The 16,692-nt window shown below is 40.3% G+C and overlaps 1 protein-coding gene across 4 annotated transcripts in view; it reads right to left on the reverse strand.

Annotated features, from left to right (window-relative positions):
* The window catches only part of Nfia (nuclear factor I A), a 356,002-nt gene that overhangs the window by 27,724 nt on the left and 311,586 nt on the right, over positions 1-16,692 (reverse strand). For 3 of the 4 annotated variants that reach the window (XM_076860285.2, XM_076860282.2, XM_076860284.2), the window contains one exon: positions 7,812-7,903. The exons of the other annotated variant lie outside the window; for it this stretch is intronic. In XM_076860285.2, the coding sequence (XP_076716400.1) occupies positions 7,812-7,903 (92 nt within the window). The remainder of the gene's footprint in view (positions 1-7,811; positions 7,904-16,692) is intronic. 4 annotated transcript variants of the gene reach the window in all.

The following is a 16,692-nucleotide window of genomic DNA, read 5'->3' on the forward strand; positions in this document are numbered from 1 at the left end:
GCAGCACTCAGGTTGGTGTGGGAGACGGGGAAGCTGTAGGCTTCACTCCTCGGGCAGTAGCAGGAGCGAGGGAAGCAGACTGCATGAGCAGCTCAGCCCTGCACAGTGTTGCTCACTATTCAACAACAAAGATGACCAGGCACCACCTCTACGGAAGTCCCCTTTCCCGTCAGATTCTGGGGGCACTTCTGGCCAGTCCTTACCACTCCCAGAGATGCCAACCCCCTTGGGAAGCCTCTTCTTCCTTGGGGTGCATTTAGCTTAAGGGGAGAAGTGCTGCCCTTGGCTGCTGTCAGTAAGGAAAGACACATGTGCCCAACTCACCAGGTGTTTGGGGCATCTTCAATGCAAACACTCAATGGGACAGTTCACAGGGTTGAGACCTTGAGAGGTTTTGACCTAATTTGCTAGGGGGTTGCTTTAGACAGTAAGTAGGTTCTGCCCATGATGTGCTGGAAAGCTCACAGAAGTCCTTTTCTGACAGGACACATGGAATCAGAAACCAGAAGTGGGTTTGTGTGCTGGCTCTACCACCCCATGGCTATGCGGTCTGCGGAAGCCATTTTTCCTGTTTCAACTTTGCTTCCCCCACCCTCTCCCTGCATGATGGGGAAAACAATGATAATTCTACCCATTAAGGCCAAATGAGAAAATATTCTGTGATCCAGAAAATATCTGCTCAATATAATAATTGAAACTAGCATGTGTGAAGCCCTGGGTTCACCACACACACAGACACACAGAAAAAGAAAAAAAAAAAGAAGAAGAAACTATCATTCACTGAATGTTTAACAGGTACTAAGTATTTACTTTTCTCTATACTAACAGAATTTAAATCTCAAAACAACCATAGGAGGTGTGTATGTATGTGTATATGTGTATAATGGTGTATTTATTGATCACTGTTTCACAGTTAAGAAACTAGGCTAGAAAATTTAAATTACCAAGAAACAAAACAAAACAACAACAAAAAACAAACCAAAACACCGCCACCAATGACAACAATAAAAATAAAATACACATCATCCTGCTTCTAAGTCATGGAATAAAGCCTCTATCAAGATCTGAAAATAAATCCCGTGTTCTTAGTAGCTGTGCTATTTGGTCTCGGACAGAGGCGAGCTGTTCTCACAGATGCAGACTAATGTCATTAGCAAAGGTCTTTTTCCCAAGCAAGATGAGAGGATAAGTTCAGCCTTGATTTGACAGATGTATGGACTGATAGGAAACTGAGGCAGCTCTTAAAAAAAAAAATCAAGTCCAGTATCACTGCCACTGGACCCAGGGAGTATTGGGCCTAATTTCAATGGCCGGATTCCTCGATGGAAGAGTCATTCTCAGACCATCTCTTTTTGTTTGTTTGTTTTTGGTATTGGTGATGAAACCCAGAGGTACTCTACCACTGAGCCACACCCACAGCCCTTTTAAAAATTTGGTTGCTGGAACTTGGGATCCACCTACCTCAGCCTCCTGAGTTGCTATCTATCTCAGACCATCTTAAAGAGAAAATGGTCAGTCATCTTTAACAGTAAACAAGGATGCAGATGGGTATTTGGGAAAGAGAGTTTTGGAGACAGACTGGTTCGAATCTCAGTGACCTTGGTTATCATGGGACTAATTCACTTTTCCAGAACGTAAAAGTTTCCTTATCTGTAAAATGAGCATGGGCATGGAACCTGGCACACATGGACACTTAATACAGAATACCAACTTGGCCACTAAAGTTTCAAATTTTCTCACAGTTAAGAGCAAGTGGAATTTTATCGGCTCCTCCTCTCCAATCCTGGAGGATCTTTCAGCTGTGTGGGCTTGTAACTGAAATGAACAAATCCAATTCTAACTAGATGGTGGGGCCGCATGGGGAAGAGAGACACTTTTTTTTTCTCTCTCTCTCTCTAAGGAAATCTGAGTTTCTTGCTTTTGTCCAGCTGATCCTTGCAGTTCTGTGAGGCACCTAACCTCCCACAGGAAGGGGGCTTAGGGAGGGTGGGAGACACAGAGGCTTCAGCTGAGACGTGATCTCAGGTGAGCATGGCATGGTGCTGAGGATGTGAGACCCTCAGGGCCTTTCTTGCAAAAGTGGGGTGAGAGAGTTCCTGTCTGATATGTCTGCAGTAGGAAAGGATTCCAGTTTTATCTGCTTGGTCCAGAGAAGACATAATTGAACTTATTTCTTTTCTTAGCCTGGACTAAAGTTTCATGACTGAATGGCAAGAATTAAAAGCAGGGGATTTAAAAGATATAGTGGACAAGAACCAAATCAGCAGACCAAACTTAGATAGGGGCAGAAAAAGCTCTGAGCTCTTTTGCCCTTTCTGTTCTTTGGAAAGCCTCTTGGGCAAATCCCTGTAGTGTTGGTATCACACTGTACAATTAACAGTGTTGTCAGTACTGTGGGTTCTTTACATCTGTTTCCTTCACTAGGCTCTGCACAACTTGAGGGGAGTTGTGATTCCCTGCATTTTGTAGGTGTTGGGGACACCGTAAGCAATGAATAAACATTAGGTGATTAAAGAAAGGAGTTCCCGGAAGAGTTCTGCAGATCTCCCTAGCTTAGGTTTCAGGTTTGGGGAAACATGGAACACAGAACAGCAACAGAAGGAGATGAACTTCACCTCTCACCTCCTCACATTCCTTGGGTACCTCTGTCCAAGGTGGTATGATGGGTGCTAGGAGCAACGGGGCAAAGCAAAAGGCTACTACCTGCATAATTTAGCGCTGAGGGGACCTCTCCAGATCAGTGGATTCCCAGGACACTGAAGCGTGAGGTTGTTCATACATTTGTAAATTTCAGGAGGCAAAGGCAGTCACAGGACTGGTGAGTCAGGCGGCTACATGATTTATTAAGCAAAGGTTACAGCACCTGTGCCTTTTTGTCAACAAATCAGGCCCATGCCACACGGAGCGATTCTTCTAATAGCCCAAATGGTAATTCGGTTTTAAATAGCATTTCAGATACCACAATTCTGTTGATGCAGAACAGTGATAGATTTGGGTGTTAGGGAGGAAATGCCCGTTTTTAATATTGTTTGCACTCATTTTTCATTTTAAAGAATTAGTCCTCATTGGAGTTCTGCAGGTTAAGCATTTTATTTGAGCATTCTGATTAAAGTAGAACCTGAATCAAAATGAGTTCTTTGCTCGGTCCTCCTGTGTGGGAACTGGTATTTTTGTTTATTACCTGATGATGAAATCCTAACATTTTTTCCTCTAAATAAAAAATGTCTCTTTTTAATGGCTCTTGTTTTCAGAGATCGGATTATATTGTGGGATGCAATGGAAATGGCCACTGGCTTTCTGTTGGAGACCATGGCGTGTTCTCTGTTATTGCACCCTATCCCTCGGTGGACAAGGCAGGGTGTATTAATAGTGTCCAAAGTTATAGAAACACTTTCATGGCCATAGTCTTTGTGGTGTTAGCATCAACCGTGATGGAGAAAACGGTCGGTTTCTCAGGACTGGCAGTGCTTGGAAGGCCGCAGGGAGCTGCCTGTCCTGTTGGTGAGGAGCTTCAACATGGAGGTGGAGGAGGAAGGTGAAAGGCAGTTAAAGAGCAGAGGTGGCGAACAAGCCAGGCAACCAATGGGACAGAGGCCTTGCCAGGGATGCCCCACCCCAGCCAAGGCCAGGGTAAGATGAGCAGTGCCACTGGCAGCAGTGTGACAGGAACGCAGCTCAAGGCAAAGCGAGGGCAGGTGACGCTGCCCCAGTGAGGGAGGAATTCTCTGGAGAAAAAAATAAACTGCAAGAGAAGGAGGAGAAAAAATGGCTTTCAATTATCCATGTTATCTTTCCCCACCAATCATCACAGATGATGAATAGGTGCAATAAAAGCCAATATTCAATTTTTCCAATTTACATGGAAAGAAGGCCATAATATATTGTTAAGGGGAAGAAACAGCAGGCTACCGAACAGTGTATATACTAGGATCTCATTTTTGCAATATTATTCGTATGCATAGAAAGGGGTAGAATGGATTTATATAGAAATGCTAACAGTAGGACTACAGGTGATTTTTATTATTTTTCTCATTTGTATTTTCCAGAATTAACATGTTTCAGGCCTATAATAAGAAAAACTCACCATTTTTAAACTTTCTTGTAAATCGCTGAGATTCAGTTGATGTGTGCAGAGTAGCCACTCTGTGCTAGGCATGAGAATTTGCGCTTTTCTCAGTCATCAACTGTTTTGCATTATTTTAGACTCTTAAGAGGTAGAGGGATCTTTAGAATTGATCTAATCATTACTTTTAAAAAATGGTGGTGAAATATATCCAAGCTTTACCATCGAGACCATTTTTAAGTGTGTGGTTTAGTGGTTTGGGTCACTTTCACACTGCAATGCAGCCATTGCCATCTTATCTTATAAAATGCAAACCCCAACCTTCAAATGCTAACTCCCCATTTCACCCATCCCTCAGCCACTAGCAACTACCTCTATACTCACTGTGTCTATTAGTTGACCACTAGTAGTTGACCACTTGAGGTATCTCAGGTAAGTGAGACCATAGAGCACATATCTTTTTCTTTTCTTTGTGTTACTGGGGATTGAACCCAGGTCCTTGTGCATGCGAGGCAAGCATTCTGCCAACTGAGCTATGTCCCCAGCCCCTTGCATGTATCTTTTTGAGACTGGTTTATTCTTTTGTAAATGAAATAAATGTCTTCAAGATTCATCCACCTTGTGGCATGTGTCAGTATTTCCTTCCTTTTTAAGAATGAATATTATTCCGTGTCATATATAAACCATATTTTAATTATCCATTCATCTGTTGATGGAACACTTAGGTTGATTTTATCTTTTTGATACTGTGAATAATGTTGCAAGAAATGTGAGTGTACAAATATCTCTTTGAAACATTGCTTTCAATTCTTTTGGGTACATACTAATAATGAGATTTTGATGTGGTTTCAGATATAAAAGCAGAGAACATGCCAGTAGTTTTCCTGAGAATTGAGTGTCAGTCTCTGTTTGAATATCTCCAGGGAAAAGTGCTCCCAAGCTTGTGAGGCAGTGTGGTACAGTGGTCAGAGAGCATAGGACTTGGAGTCGGATAAAAATGGGTGCAAATTTTTGTTTCACTACTTATGTCCTTGGGAAAATCAACAATCTCTTAAAGAAGAGGTTTCCATATATATATAAAGTGGAGGTAATCTATCCTATTGGGTGCCTATAAAGATTTGTTGGATAGTGAACCTAAAACATTTAGTACATAGAAAATGCTCAGTAAATATAACATACAATCAAATAACACTTGTTCTTAAGAAAGGCCTTAATATTAACTAAAAGCCTGCTTACAATGTCTCTGTACTAAGTTCCGCCTTATATGGGGGGAAAAAAAAACAGAACAGAATATGTCTTATATAGAATGACGCTTTAGGCATTTTAAGAGCTCTCCGCTGGGAACTGGTCTTTGGGAGAAAGAAAGGCCATTTTATCTTGCATCTCTTTATGGACTAAAGTGAAGAATACCTCTTCTGCATTTAGAAAGCTCAAGTATCTCCAATTTTTACTGCTCCAGAATTAGGAAGATAAATTTTGATTTCCCAGAAAACTCCCCTGTGTTTCAATTAATAAAAATTTCGTGCCTTCTAACAAAAGTATCAGTACAGCAAAAACACAGCATGCCTAGGAAATTACTAATCTGCAGGTCATGTTCAAATTTTGTTTTTAAAAATTCCTGTGAAAAAGAGTTCCTTCTTGAAACTAATGTCCTTCTGAAAGGTAGCCTGTATTTACTATTTTATTATTTCTCTATACACAAGTATCTAACACCAAATAGTTCCAGAAAATAGTTTCTTTTTTTTTTTTAAAAAAGTGTTAATACATCTTAAAAATTAAAATATGTAGAGCACACAATTTTTACCGCAAGATGTATCATATCTGTATCTATGGGAAAATGACCATTCCATTAGCATAATATCTTATAAGACATTTGGGAATGTCTTTCTTCAAGCCAAAAGTGGCAGGTGTCACTGTGGTAAGAAGCATTTAAGCTATTGTCCTCCTGAAGCCAAATATTTAACGGAAACCAAAAAATTCAGCCAGATGCCAATATTGGGTCTCTATGACATCATTCATCCAGATGCATGGAAAATCTGGATTTTTAAGAATTGAATTTTTGTGGTTAGCATCACACAGATTCAGTCTCAGGGTTAAATAAGGCATTTGAGAAACAAAGTGATATTGGAATATACCACATTTTAATTAGAAATAAATTGAATGGAACAAAGGATACTACTTCAGTGCTGTGAATCAAAGTGTATATAAAAGTTACTATGTAAAATACAGACAGGACATTTCAAAGCTGTATTTTTAGGGTTTTTAATGAAGTAACCTGAATACACTAATGCTCTGAGAAAAGAAAGTATTCATCCAACAGAGAGCCACTGGCCATAATTCTCCACCTCTCCTGTACTTGAAAACACATAGCCAATAGCACTAAGTCAAAGTATGTTCTATTTTAAAGTTTTCAAGGTAAACATTTAACTTCAAATTCACCAGGAAAATATTTGAGTATTTGAAGGTATGGGGAAGTAAGCAAATAACTGAAAGAGTTTTATGGGAGGAACCGAATAGGAGACTTTAATCCCAGAAACCATGTGCAAGCCAGTATCAGAAGAAACAACAGAGGTGGGAAATTCAAGCGTTAACCTCCCCCACTTCCTCCAGCTCTCCTTTTTGGCTGGTGCTATACTTCCATGGACCTGCTTAGATGGAAGGAGGGCTTCAAAGGCCATGAAGTTGAATCTGTTCTGTTGATACAACAATAAACCAAAGTCCTATAGAGAGGGAGCAAATGGACCCAGAAAGGCGAATCTATTATGGTCATAAGCACCTGGCTATAATTTTACAAACAGATGAATAGTTACAAATTAGGCATCTGGGGCTCACATACCCAGGCACATGCACAAAATTGCTCAGATAATATTTCAAACACTACATGAAGAGCCTTACAGAGACAATACTTTCCTTGAGTCAGCTATGATAATATATGGTCACATTCTAATTAGGAAATCAGTGTAGCTTCTTTTAAAAACTTGAACCTAATTCTATTTCACAAAACTACAAACATGTCCTGGAACTCAAAAATGACCATTGCTTCCAAATTCACAGCAGCCATTCCAAAACTTTTTAAAAAGAATTCTTCACTTTTACCTGTACCACTCCCAAACACACCCGTCCACTGACAGACAAACTCTGGACCTCATGCACATGCCTCTCTCAATTGCTTCCCTCCAGAATGACACTATGTCCTCCCTGCCCTACTCCCTGCACCCCAGGGCCAGGAGCCACTATTCCAAATGCTGATTTCTGGACCAACACCAGCAACTTCATATGGCTCATCAAGCCTTTCTCCTCTTTCATTTAGAAAGCTTGCCAGGTTCCTGGGGACCCTATACTGAATACAGAGGAATGGCTGGTCCCCCCACTTCCAGCATGCACTCTGATGTCTCTGCAACCAGATTCTGTAGAGCCCACTTCTGTCTGCTTGCCTTTAGAGAGCCATGAACTCTTCGATGGGGCCGGGGGGCACCGGCAACCTCATCCTGCACAGCAAGGGCCATCATGGCACTGACGCCCTCCTCCTGTACACCCTGAAGACCACAAGCGAAACCTGCAGGCACATTTTCTAGGATTCCTGAGAACACAGGGAACCATGGCTGGAGGGCTGGGAGGGATGGGGTCAGGGGGAGAGGGGCTGAAGTGGGGCTGGGACGTGCAGCCCAGTGTGCCAGAAGACAAGTTAAAATGCACCTGATGAATAATACAAGCTGCACCACATACAGAAAAGATGAGAGCGGCCCACCTGTGTCTGTTGAGGGATATTTACAAAGCTTGGATCCCGTGGTCCAACACTGACGAATCGGTTTGCGGGGGAGGTGCTGGGTGTCGAGTAGGCTGTGAAGGGAAGGGACACATGCGTTCAGGAAGCAGCACGAGATTGCACACACAAACAACACCAAAACACACAGTCTAGAGCCTAGGCAGCTGATTAACAAGAAATATGCGAACGCTGTAGCTAGCACAGGGCTCTGGCTAGCGAGAGCATTTTAGACAGTCCAAGGGTGGTGGGGGACTGGCTCCCAATGCCTGCTGGGGTTCATCAATGTCAAATCAGTGCTTGCATGAGCTGTTCTCTCCTTCCATCTATGAATCAGAACACGTAGGACATTTGCCAAATATTCTTTCTACATTAAACACAAGCTCTGGGGTTAGAAGGAGATACCCTGATCTTTAGAGCACAGGGAGAAAGAAATTAGGGAGGAAAGGGAGGAACATAGTTCATTTACACACTTTCTTTCCATGCTGTTACTCTCTTGAATGTCATTAACTGGTTCTGGGCCTTTATATGGAAAAGAAGTCCTTATAGGAGGAACTGGTGGGTTTTCCAGGAGGAAGGTAGAAAACCATTTAGACCAAGTTGCCCTTATAGGCCCAGTGGAGTATCTGGAATATTTATGATGCCCAAAATGTGCTTAAAATCTTCACATTGGTTGTCTTCCCTTCCTAGATGCCTTCTGTCAGGCACAAACTGTCCGACCTGGTATAAATGAAGATAGCCCACAGGGACCTCAGGTGCCACACTTCATTCTGCTATCCTTTCCACAAAGGATACGTGAGAGTTTTCTTGTTGGATGATATGTTTATACTTAAGAGTGTCTCTAGTGAGAAAAAAAACATTCAGTGGCTTTGGTGTCTCAGCTCATAAATCTGAATGTACATTTTATTTTCTGGTGTCCTGTAATTCACTTTTTATACCACAAACTGCAAGGATTTATTTCAGATGCTTTGTCTAGTCTAGAATCTCTAGACGATTGCTTAAAATAATTCCAGAATTCTTAACAAATATTTATGAAAGGCCTATATTTTTTTGGTACTACTGCTAGTACACACATCTAAAAGACAAAAAGGATTTAGACTTTCTAACTTCTGCCCTTATTGACATGATCTGCTTCTCTTACTTTAATTTTCTGTTTCTCAGAAAACTGCTCATACTTCTTGTTCCCCTTGTTAAACACATCAAGGGATAAAATTCCCACAAATGTGATCCAACTTCCATGGGTCCTCTTTGTTAAGAGCTAAGCCATCCAAATAGATGCGTGACGGTCATGTGGACATGGCTGCGGTGGTGTTAAACTGGACAAAAGAGCATAAGGGCCCTCTGATGTGTATTGTAGGAAACTTTCTGTTGTGACAGTATTTGTCTTAGGAAGATCTATCTAGTAGTGACTTTGTATTACATGATCTAAATGTACGGTGTTTGGTGAACCTACTGAGGCCCCTCCCACCTTATCCTATATGCCACACTAGTGTGAGCAGAGTTGAAATAGCTCTGCCATTCTATAGGTGTCCCTCTCTCACTGGTATGGGGGAAATTTCATTTTTGAAAAGCTCAGTAGAACACTCTAAAAAGCCCCTGACTTTACTTCGATGCACTTTAAGAAACATCAGCAAAGCTTTACATTGAAGGTGATGGACCATAACCTCCCAGTAGTGTATTCACCCGCTGCTAGAGCACAAAGAGGATGAAGGAGAGATGAGGAGGAAGCCAGTAGGTGGCGTGACCTGTCAAACCTGTTAGTGGTTAGAGAAAAGGTGCTCTTTTTCAGACACGAGTAGATAGGTAGGGTGAAAATGTATGAAAAGCAACGCAGGGTGTGCTGAAGAACCAAGGCTGAGTGATTGATGACAGATGCTGAAATGGGAGCCCCCAGTTGGATGGTGTTGGTCAAATAGCATGCCTGAGCTGGCTGCTTACTCTAGGCATAGCAGAATTTCCTGTGATATTTTTGCCACACTGGTGACATCATAAATGAGTATGCTTATGGATCCCAGCATACACACTATTTGAGGGGGTGGGGACATTCTTTTCTGAAGACAGATCTCTGTTGACCATAGCAAGCTTACTAAAGCTGGAGAGGTATTTGTACTGCACCTCACTATCTACTTTTTCTTGACCCCAATTTCATCATTTGAAAGAAGGTTTAGCATATAAATAATTTTACCCAGGATCATGATGATGCTAAGTAGGTATTTTCCTTTCTTCAATCATGGAACGCAACTTGCAGTCTTGGTTTCAGAACATCCCAGAAAGCCTCTAACTCTTGAGGACCACTAAAGCTACTCCAAAGGTTATTCTGGTTATTAAAAAAGACAGCAGTGGCTGGGTGCATGCCTATGATCCTAGTGGCTTGGGAGGCTGAGGCAGGAGGATTGCAAGATCAAAGCCAGCCTCAGCAACTTAGCAAGGCCTGAAACACATGACTCTGTCTCAAAATAAAAAACAAAAAGGGCTGGGGATGTGGCTCAGTGGTTAAGTGCTCCTAGGTTCAATCCCTGGTACAAAACAAAACCAAAAACCAAAACAAACCAAAACAAAAGAGCAGTGGTGACAGAGGTGGCAGTATTTGCATTTTTTAAAACAAGGATATGACGACTTACAAAGATCTGGGAAACTTAGGTACCTAAGTCATAGATTAATGCCTTGGGAAATTTACTCTGTAAAAAGTGAACTTCTGGGAGTAATCAGGGACATAGGGAAAACAAGGGAAGGAAGGAAGAAATTCTGACTCATCTTCCATTACGATAGTGACAGCAGGCAGGGTGCTCACCTCTAACAGGATGTAGATCCAGAAAGACATGCCATAAATTGAATCTGATTTTCTCAAAGAAATTGTGGAATTAGGGAGTTACAGTATTGAACAAAACCTCAATTCAAACTTTTTACTAAAACAACCACATACACCTTAGTGAATTGATTCTACATACATAGTTAAGAGCTTCCGACATGAATATAATATCAAGGAAAGGCGACAATGTAACAACTAATTATTTACAATCGTGTTTACTTGGATAGTATGTCATTTTCAAATCCTTCTTAATTGTAATTCTTGCCCTATTTATAAGAGCAATAATCAAATGTTGTAGGAAGAGCTGCAAGAAATCATGAGATTTGAAAAATATACATACTTTTTTTTTTTGAGATGTCTGTAGACATTTTTGAGAATTTTGGAGGAGTGATTTAGGGGCAATTGACAACTTTTTGGTAAAGTAAACAGAGAAATAAGTTTGACCATATAATCTCATTGTAAAGGTCCTCATGGCAAACATGAGTGTTAGAAATCAAATCATTGGGCTGGGGTTTCAGCTCAGTGGTAGAGGGCTTGCCTATCACATGTGAGGCATTGGTTCAATCCTCAGCACTACATATAAACAAACATAATGAAGGTCCATTGACAATTAAAAAATATTTTTTAAAAAAGAAATCAAATTGTTGATTATTTGGCTGCCTCTAAAATAGAAAGTATTTTTAGCAGCAATTTTACCTACATTTATAATTTCCTATGACCCATTTTCCTAACAGTATGGAAGAATATCCCTATAAGAAGCTTCTACCAGCTTTTATATTAGCACTAATATAATCATATTCTCTCATTCTCATGTTCTCCCCCCCCCTCTCTCTCTCTCTCTCTCTCTCTCTCTCTCTCTCTCTCTCTCTCTCATATAGTTCTACACATTATCCAAGAGTCTTAATTGGCCTTCAGCACAATAATAAATATAAAAACCCCAAACTAGAATTTGATACCATGTTCAGAAAAATCACTCTTCTGTGTTACCCCTTTTGTATGCATTGCTAATCCAGGAAGATCAGTTGGGGAAATGGTTCAAGAACAACTCTCCATAAGCACTAAAGAGTTCTACAGGGCCTCTGAGGGTACTGAGATCTGTCTCTAGGGAGGGACATGGTGGGGTAGAGAGGGAGAGTAGGGGAGGTTCCTGAAGCACTGTTCCTTAAAACTCTGCAGGTGTTCCTGGGAGCACATGGTCTCAGTGTCCTCAGAAATGGACACATTGACTGCCTGTTAGCCAAACAGAACTCCAGTTGTTGTTCTCCGCGTGCTGGTTTCTTTTTTCTGTATTTGTCTGAATAAGAAGGAGTAAGGTTGGGATTAGATAAAGAGAATGAAGTGAAGACAGGGGAATAGGAAAGACAGTAGAATTAATTGGTGTAAATTTCCTATGTTCATATAGAATACACGGCCAGTGTCACTCCACACCATGTACACTCACAAGAATGGGATCCCAATTAGAATGAGTTATACTCCATGTATGAATAATATGCCATAATATACTCTACGTCATGAAATCTAAAATGAACAAACGATTAAAAAAGAAGGAATAAGAAAGTATCTGGATAAAGAAATCATAATATTTCCAGATGAATTAGTGTTGAGTCTGTAATAGTCTTCACTCAACAGTCATACCTGATCACGTCATTAAAAACTTGGTCAATGCATTTTTTTTAACAAAAACAAATTTGGTGGGGGGGGTACTAGGGATTGAACTTGGAGATGATTTACTACTGAAATACATTCCTAGTCCTTTTAATTTTCTTATATTTTGACAATAGTCTTGATAAGTTGCTGAGGCTAGCCTTCAATTTGAGATCCTCCTGCCTCAGTCTTCTGGGGCACTGGGATTACTACCATGCCTAGCAGTCAGTGTATTGTGAATGGACATGCTTAGCAGTTTTCCATTTTTGGAAAAAAATATGACTAAAGAAAAATATATTAAGATATTAAAATATTTGTAGCATTGTCAATTGATGTTTTCTATTAATGAAATCACCCAAAGCTGGTAAACTAGAATCTGGGAGTCTGCATTGCTTGTTTTGAAAATAGGCAGTTTGAAAGGTCTAGTTTAGCAATCACTAAAACATGTGGAACCAAGGCAGGCAGAAAAGAGAGAAAAATCTAGATTTCTATGCAGAGGTTAATAAAAGAAAGTTGCCCTTTGAATGAAGACCACTCCACGGGTCCCAGGCTGCCCCTGAGAGGCTGAGTGGAGGTAGCAACTTCAGCCACAGGCAGCAGGGTGGGGTGGGGGGATGAGTGCAGAGAGAAGCACCTGGGCAGAAAAGCAAGAGACCAGGTGAGCACTGAGGGTCTGGATTTACTTCAGACTGGAGAAGTGATGAAGTCCCCTAGACCCTGGTGGGCTGGCCTAGTCACTGATGCCAAGAAGAATGAGAAATTTGTCTTATTTTATCAAAGACTCCAACTCCATGGAAGTAGTGAGCCACTCTCTTCTTCACTCCTTCAGACTCCACTAAGTGCATCAGAGTGAAATGTTACTACACTCACATGTTCTCTCTTGTTCGCCGAAAGACCCGTATGCCAGCACTTGTCATACGCCAGCCTGTGCTCTGAGCATTACTGAGGTGCGGAGGTGACTAAGATACACTGCTGTCCTCAGAATGTTAGAGCCTACTGGGGAGTTTATGAGTGTCTCAAAGTAATATAAATAAAAATCTGTGAGGTGCTTAAATCAAAATCTGTGAGGTGTTAAAAGATAGCAAAGTGGTAGCCAGCAGGAGGAACAGAACGGGCTTTGTAGAAGAGATGGAGCTGGCTTTGAGACAGCTGTAAGGGAGGAGGGGCTGACAGGCTCCCAGGAATTGGAGGTCACAGAGGAGGCAGCACCAGTAAGGGAACAAGGCAGGGAAGGGGCTTCGATGGCTAGGGAAAGAAGGAAAGATGGGACCTGCGAATTACGTTTCACCATACAGCAAGGGAAGGCAAAATTTTAAGGACCATAAAATTTAAGATTCCAACACCAAGGAAGCAGTGAACATCCATTCTCTTATCAGAGAGTGATGATAAATATCAGAGGCCTGAATATTTGAAATAAGAGCAGGGAGAAGAGGCCTGCTGAACTTAAGAGGAAGAAATAATTCATAAAGCAAGCAAAAACAGCAAATTTGGATTCTAAGCACTCGTGGGGCACCCAGACACCCTCCTATCCACGTTCTCCTTCTGATCTTATACAACAACACACGTTTCATGTGTTCCCTGTCTTCAAAAACCCACAGGGGGTCGCCCTCCAAAAATAACTAGCCAAAATTCGATTTCACTCAAAATAGATTTTGCTCCCCGCCCAGGAATGTGCTAGTCAAAAGTCATCAAAACAAGTTCAGGAACACAGACTTAAAGAGAATCCTGTGTATCCAAACTACAATCTTATTAAATGCTCATCAGTGACACTTGACAGTGAAGGGAACATGTGTGGAGAGCATGATTCAGTCTCAGACTTCGAAACAACTAAATACCTAATTGAAATGGTATCCCAAATCTTTAGCTGCACTGTCATGTTCTTTTTTTGGGGGGGGTGGAGAGTGGAGGGAGGCCTATGAGAAAATTTTTATTTCTCAAAACTAAAAACAAACAAAAAAAAAATACAGAAACTGTTAGAAAATAGATTAGCTAAATTTCTGAAGGAAACCACCACAATCAAACTCATTTAGGGACTTGAACAGCACTATTTCCTGCAAGGTCACAGAAGAATGCTGGAGAATACTTGAGCATTTTTCCTTCAAAGAGCTCTGTCGGTATTGACTAGCTTACAAGGCCTGGGTTCACATTATTGATGTCATTATATAGCTAGGGAATCACACATGCTAAAGCCTGGGAAAGCATAGCCTTTGAGGAGCCTTTTGAAAACACAGCTTTGGCTTACACACAAACCAGTACCCAGAGATTCAGAAATCATGTGATGGAGTGGAGGCTGTGGTTCTCCTCCAGATGTGTGGAATCCAGAAGATAACCACATCGAATTTCTATTATTTTGATCACATCTGTGCAGTCAGTTACCTCATTCTATTATCTCTGCAAATCTTTAGTCTTTACAAACAAGTTACTGAGGACAACAAAGAAACACAGGCCTTAGGGCATGGAATTAAAGCCTCCTTATCGCTAGTAAATTATTACAGATCCACATACCCACAAGCTTCCTTCCTGAAGAGCTAATGAATCCTAACTTTAATATATTAGCATTACTTAACATGAGATGGCAACAATTTGCATGGAGTTCACAAGAATCCTGAGAAGAATCAATTCAGCCAGGTGGCTTGACTCTGCTAGCATCTCTACCTGTATTAAGGATTCTCAGAGAAGTGGGACTCAAGCTATATATCATGACTTGGGGTAAAATGGAGAAAGGGAGGTACAAGATATTTCATGCCATTGTATGCACACCAAGAGAAGGGACCAGAGCAACTTCTAAACTGGAGACGCTTTGACCTTGTTGTTAAAATCTGTGCACTAAGGAGGGACTTCACAGTGAAGGTTTCACATACACACTCTATTCAGACTGCCTATAATGTTCTGTTTTCATATTAATTTTTAGAGGATAAAGATACAGCTTTGTTTCTTTCTATTTCAATTTATTTCTGATGGCTAATCTAAATCCTATAACTGTCATTTATTTTTATGAGTATGTTGTCTGTTGTTTCAATTGATAGAACATATTTATTGATCAGAAGCAAGCACATAAATAAGTGGGCACAGGTGAAAGTTATATTAAGTAGCCACAGGGAAGAGACCCTGGATTCAGCTAGGGTTTGCTAAAAAAAGCAATTCAGATCAATATATTGGCTCGCTCTTTCTTGAAAGGCTTCTGCAGCCTCCCAAAAGGCAGTGTAACTCTGGAAACTTACTTCTGGGAATTTATCCTCAATAAGCACTAAAAATATAGATAAAGATTTATGCTCAAGATGTTCATTACAGCATTACTTATAAGAGCGACAAATGAGAAATAACTTATAAGTTAATGCTTCATCCATACATTGGAATACTTTGCAGCCATTAATAATGTTTCAAAGTAATAGTTAATGACATTACAACATGTTTATAATATGAAATAAAATCATTTTACAAAAAATATATATACACATACACACATACTCAATATCATCATCAATTATGATTAAAGCATATACAGAAAATGATTGGAAAATATGCATGATAAGTCTTTGGAAGAGTGGAACTATGGATGATTTAAAAATATCTTCTAATCTTAAAATAATCATAAAGAAATCTGAAAATCTCAAATTTTATGTATACACACACACACACACACACACACACATATACATATGCAGTGAGATGTAGTCAATAGAAAACAAATTTGAGAACCAGAAAATCTTGGGTTGAATCTGTTTGCTCTCTTACTGGTTAAGCCAGTTAACCTCTCTGAACCTCTCTGTGCAAAGAATTTGGCATAATAAACATTATTTACTCCAATTTTCCCAGCCCTTTACCTCTCCGTGAATGTTTAACAGACTACCCTATCTATGGGAGCAGTGCAGAGGCTTCTTTGACAAGATGAGAAACCCCTGAATTTCCCTATGCTTTGTATTAAAAAAAAAATGAAAAAATGTGAAAATCATTCTTTCGGAGATTATTGATTCCAAAATGTGATTACAGGAATTATACCTCCAAGATATCTGCCTCCTAACAATTAAAAAAGATAACACTCAACCCTCTTAAGGGTTAGCATTATCAGACTTACAAGCAATTTGTAAGGGTGTAAATTGCACAACCCTTTTCAAAGGCAGTTTGGTAATTGTCTCAAGAGAAATGTACATATCATTTGCATTAGTAATTCCAGTTCTAGAAGTCTGTCCTAAGGAAATTATAGAGTTGGAGAAAAAAATAAATCTCAGGATATGCTGGAAGCATATTCCCTGGGTTGGAACAAAGAGATTAACCTAGTAGGGACACAGGTATAAATGGTTGAAAATTATTTTCTGACTTATTTTGAGAAAGAAAAGGTATATGAATCTAATTAGGGAAACAGCATACTAAATATGATATTCACTGTGATCACAACCATTTTATATATGTGTG

Source organism: Callospermophilus lateralis, chromosome 7 (assembly GCF_048772815.1).
Source record: "Callospermophilus lateralis isolate mCalLat2 chromosome 7, mCalLat2.hap1, whole genome shotgun sequence".
Taxonomy (NCBI): Eukaryota; Metazoa; Chordata; class Mammalia; order Rodentia; family Sciuridae; genus Callospermophilus; species Callospermophilus lateralis.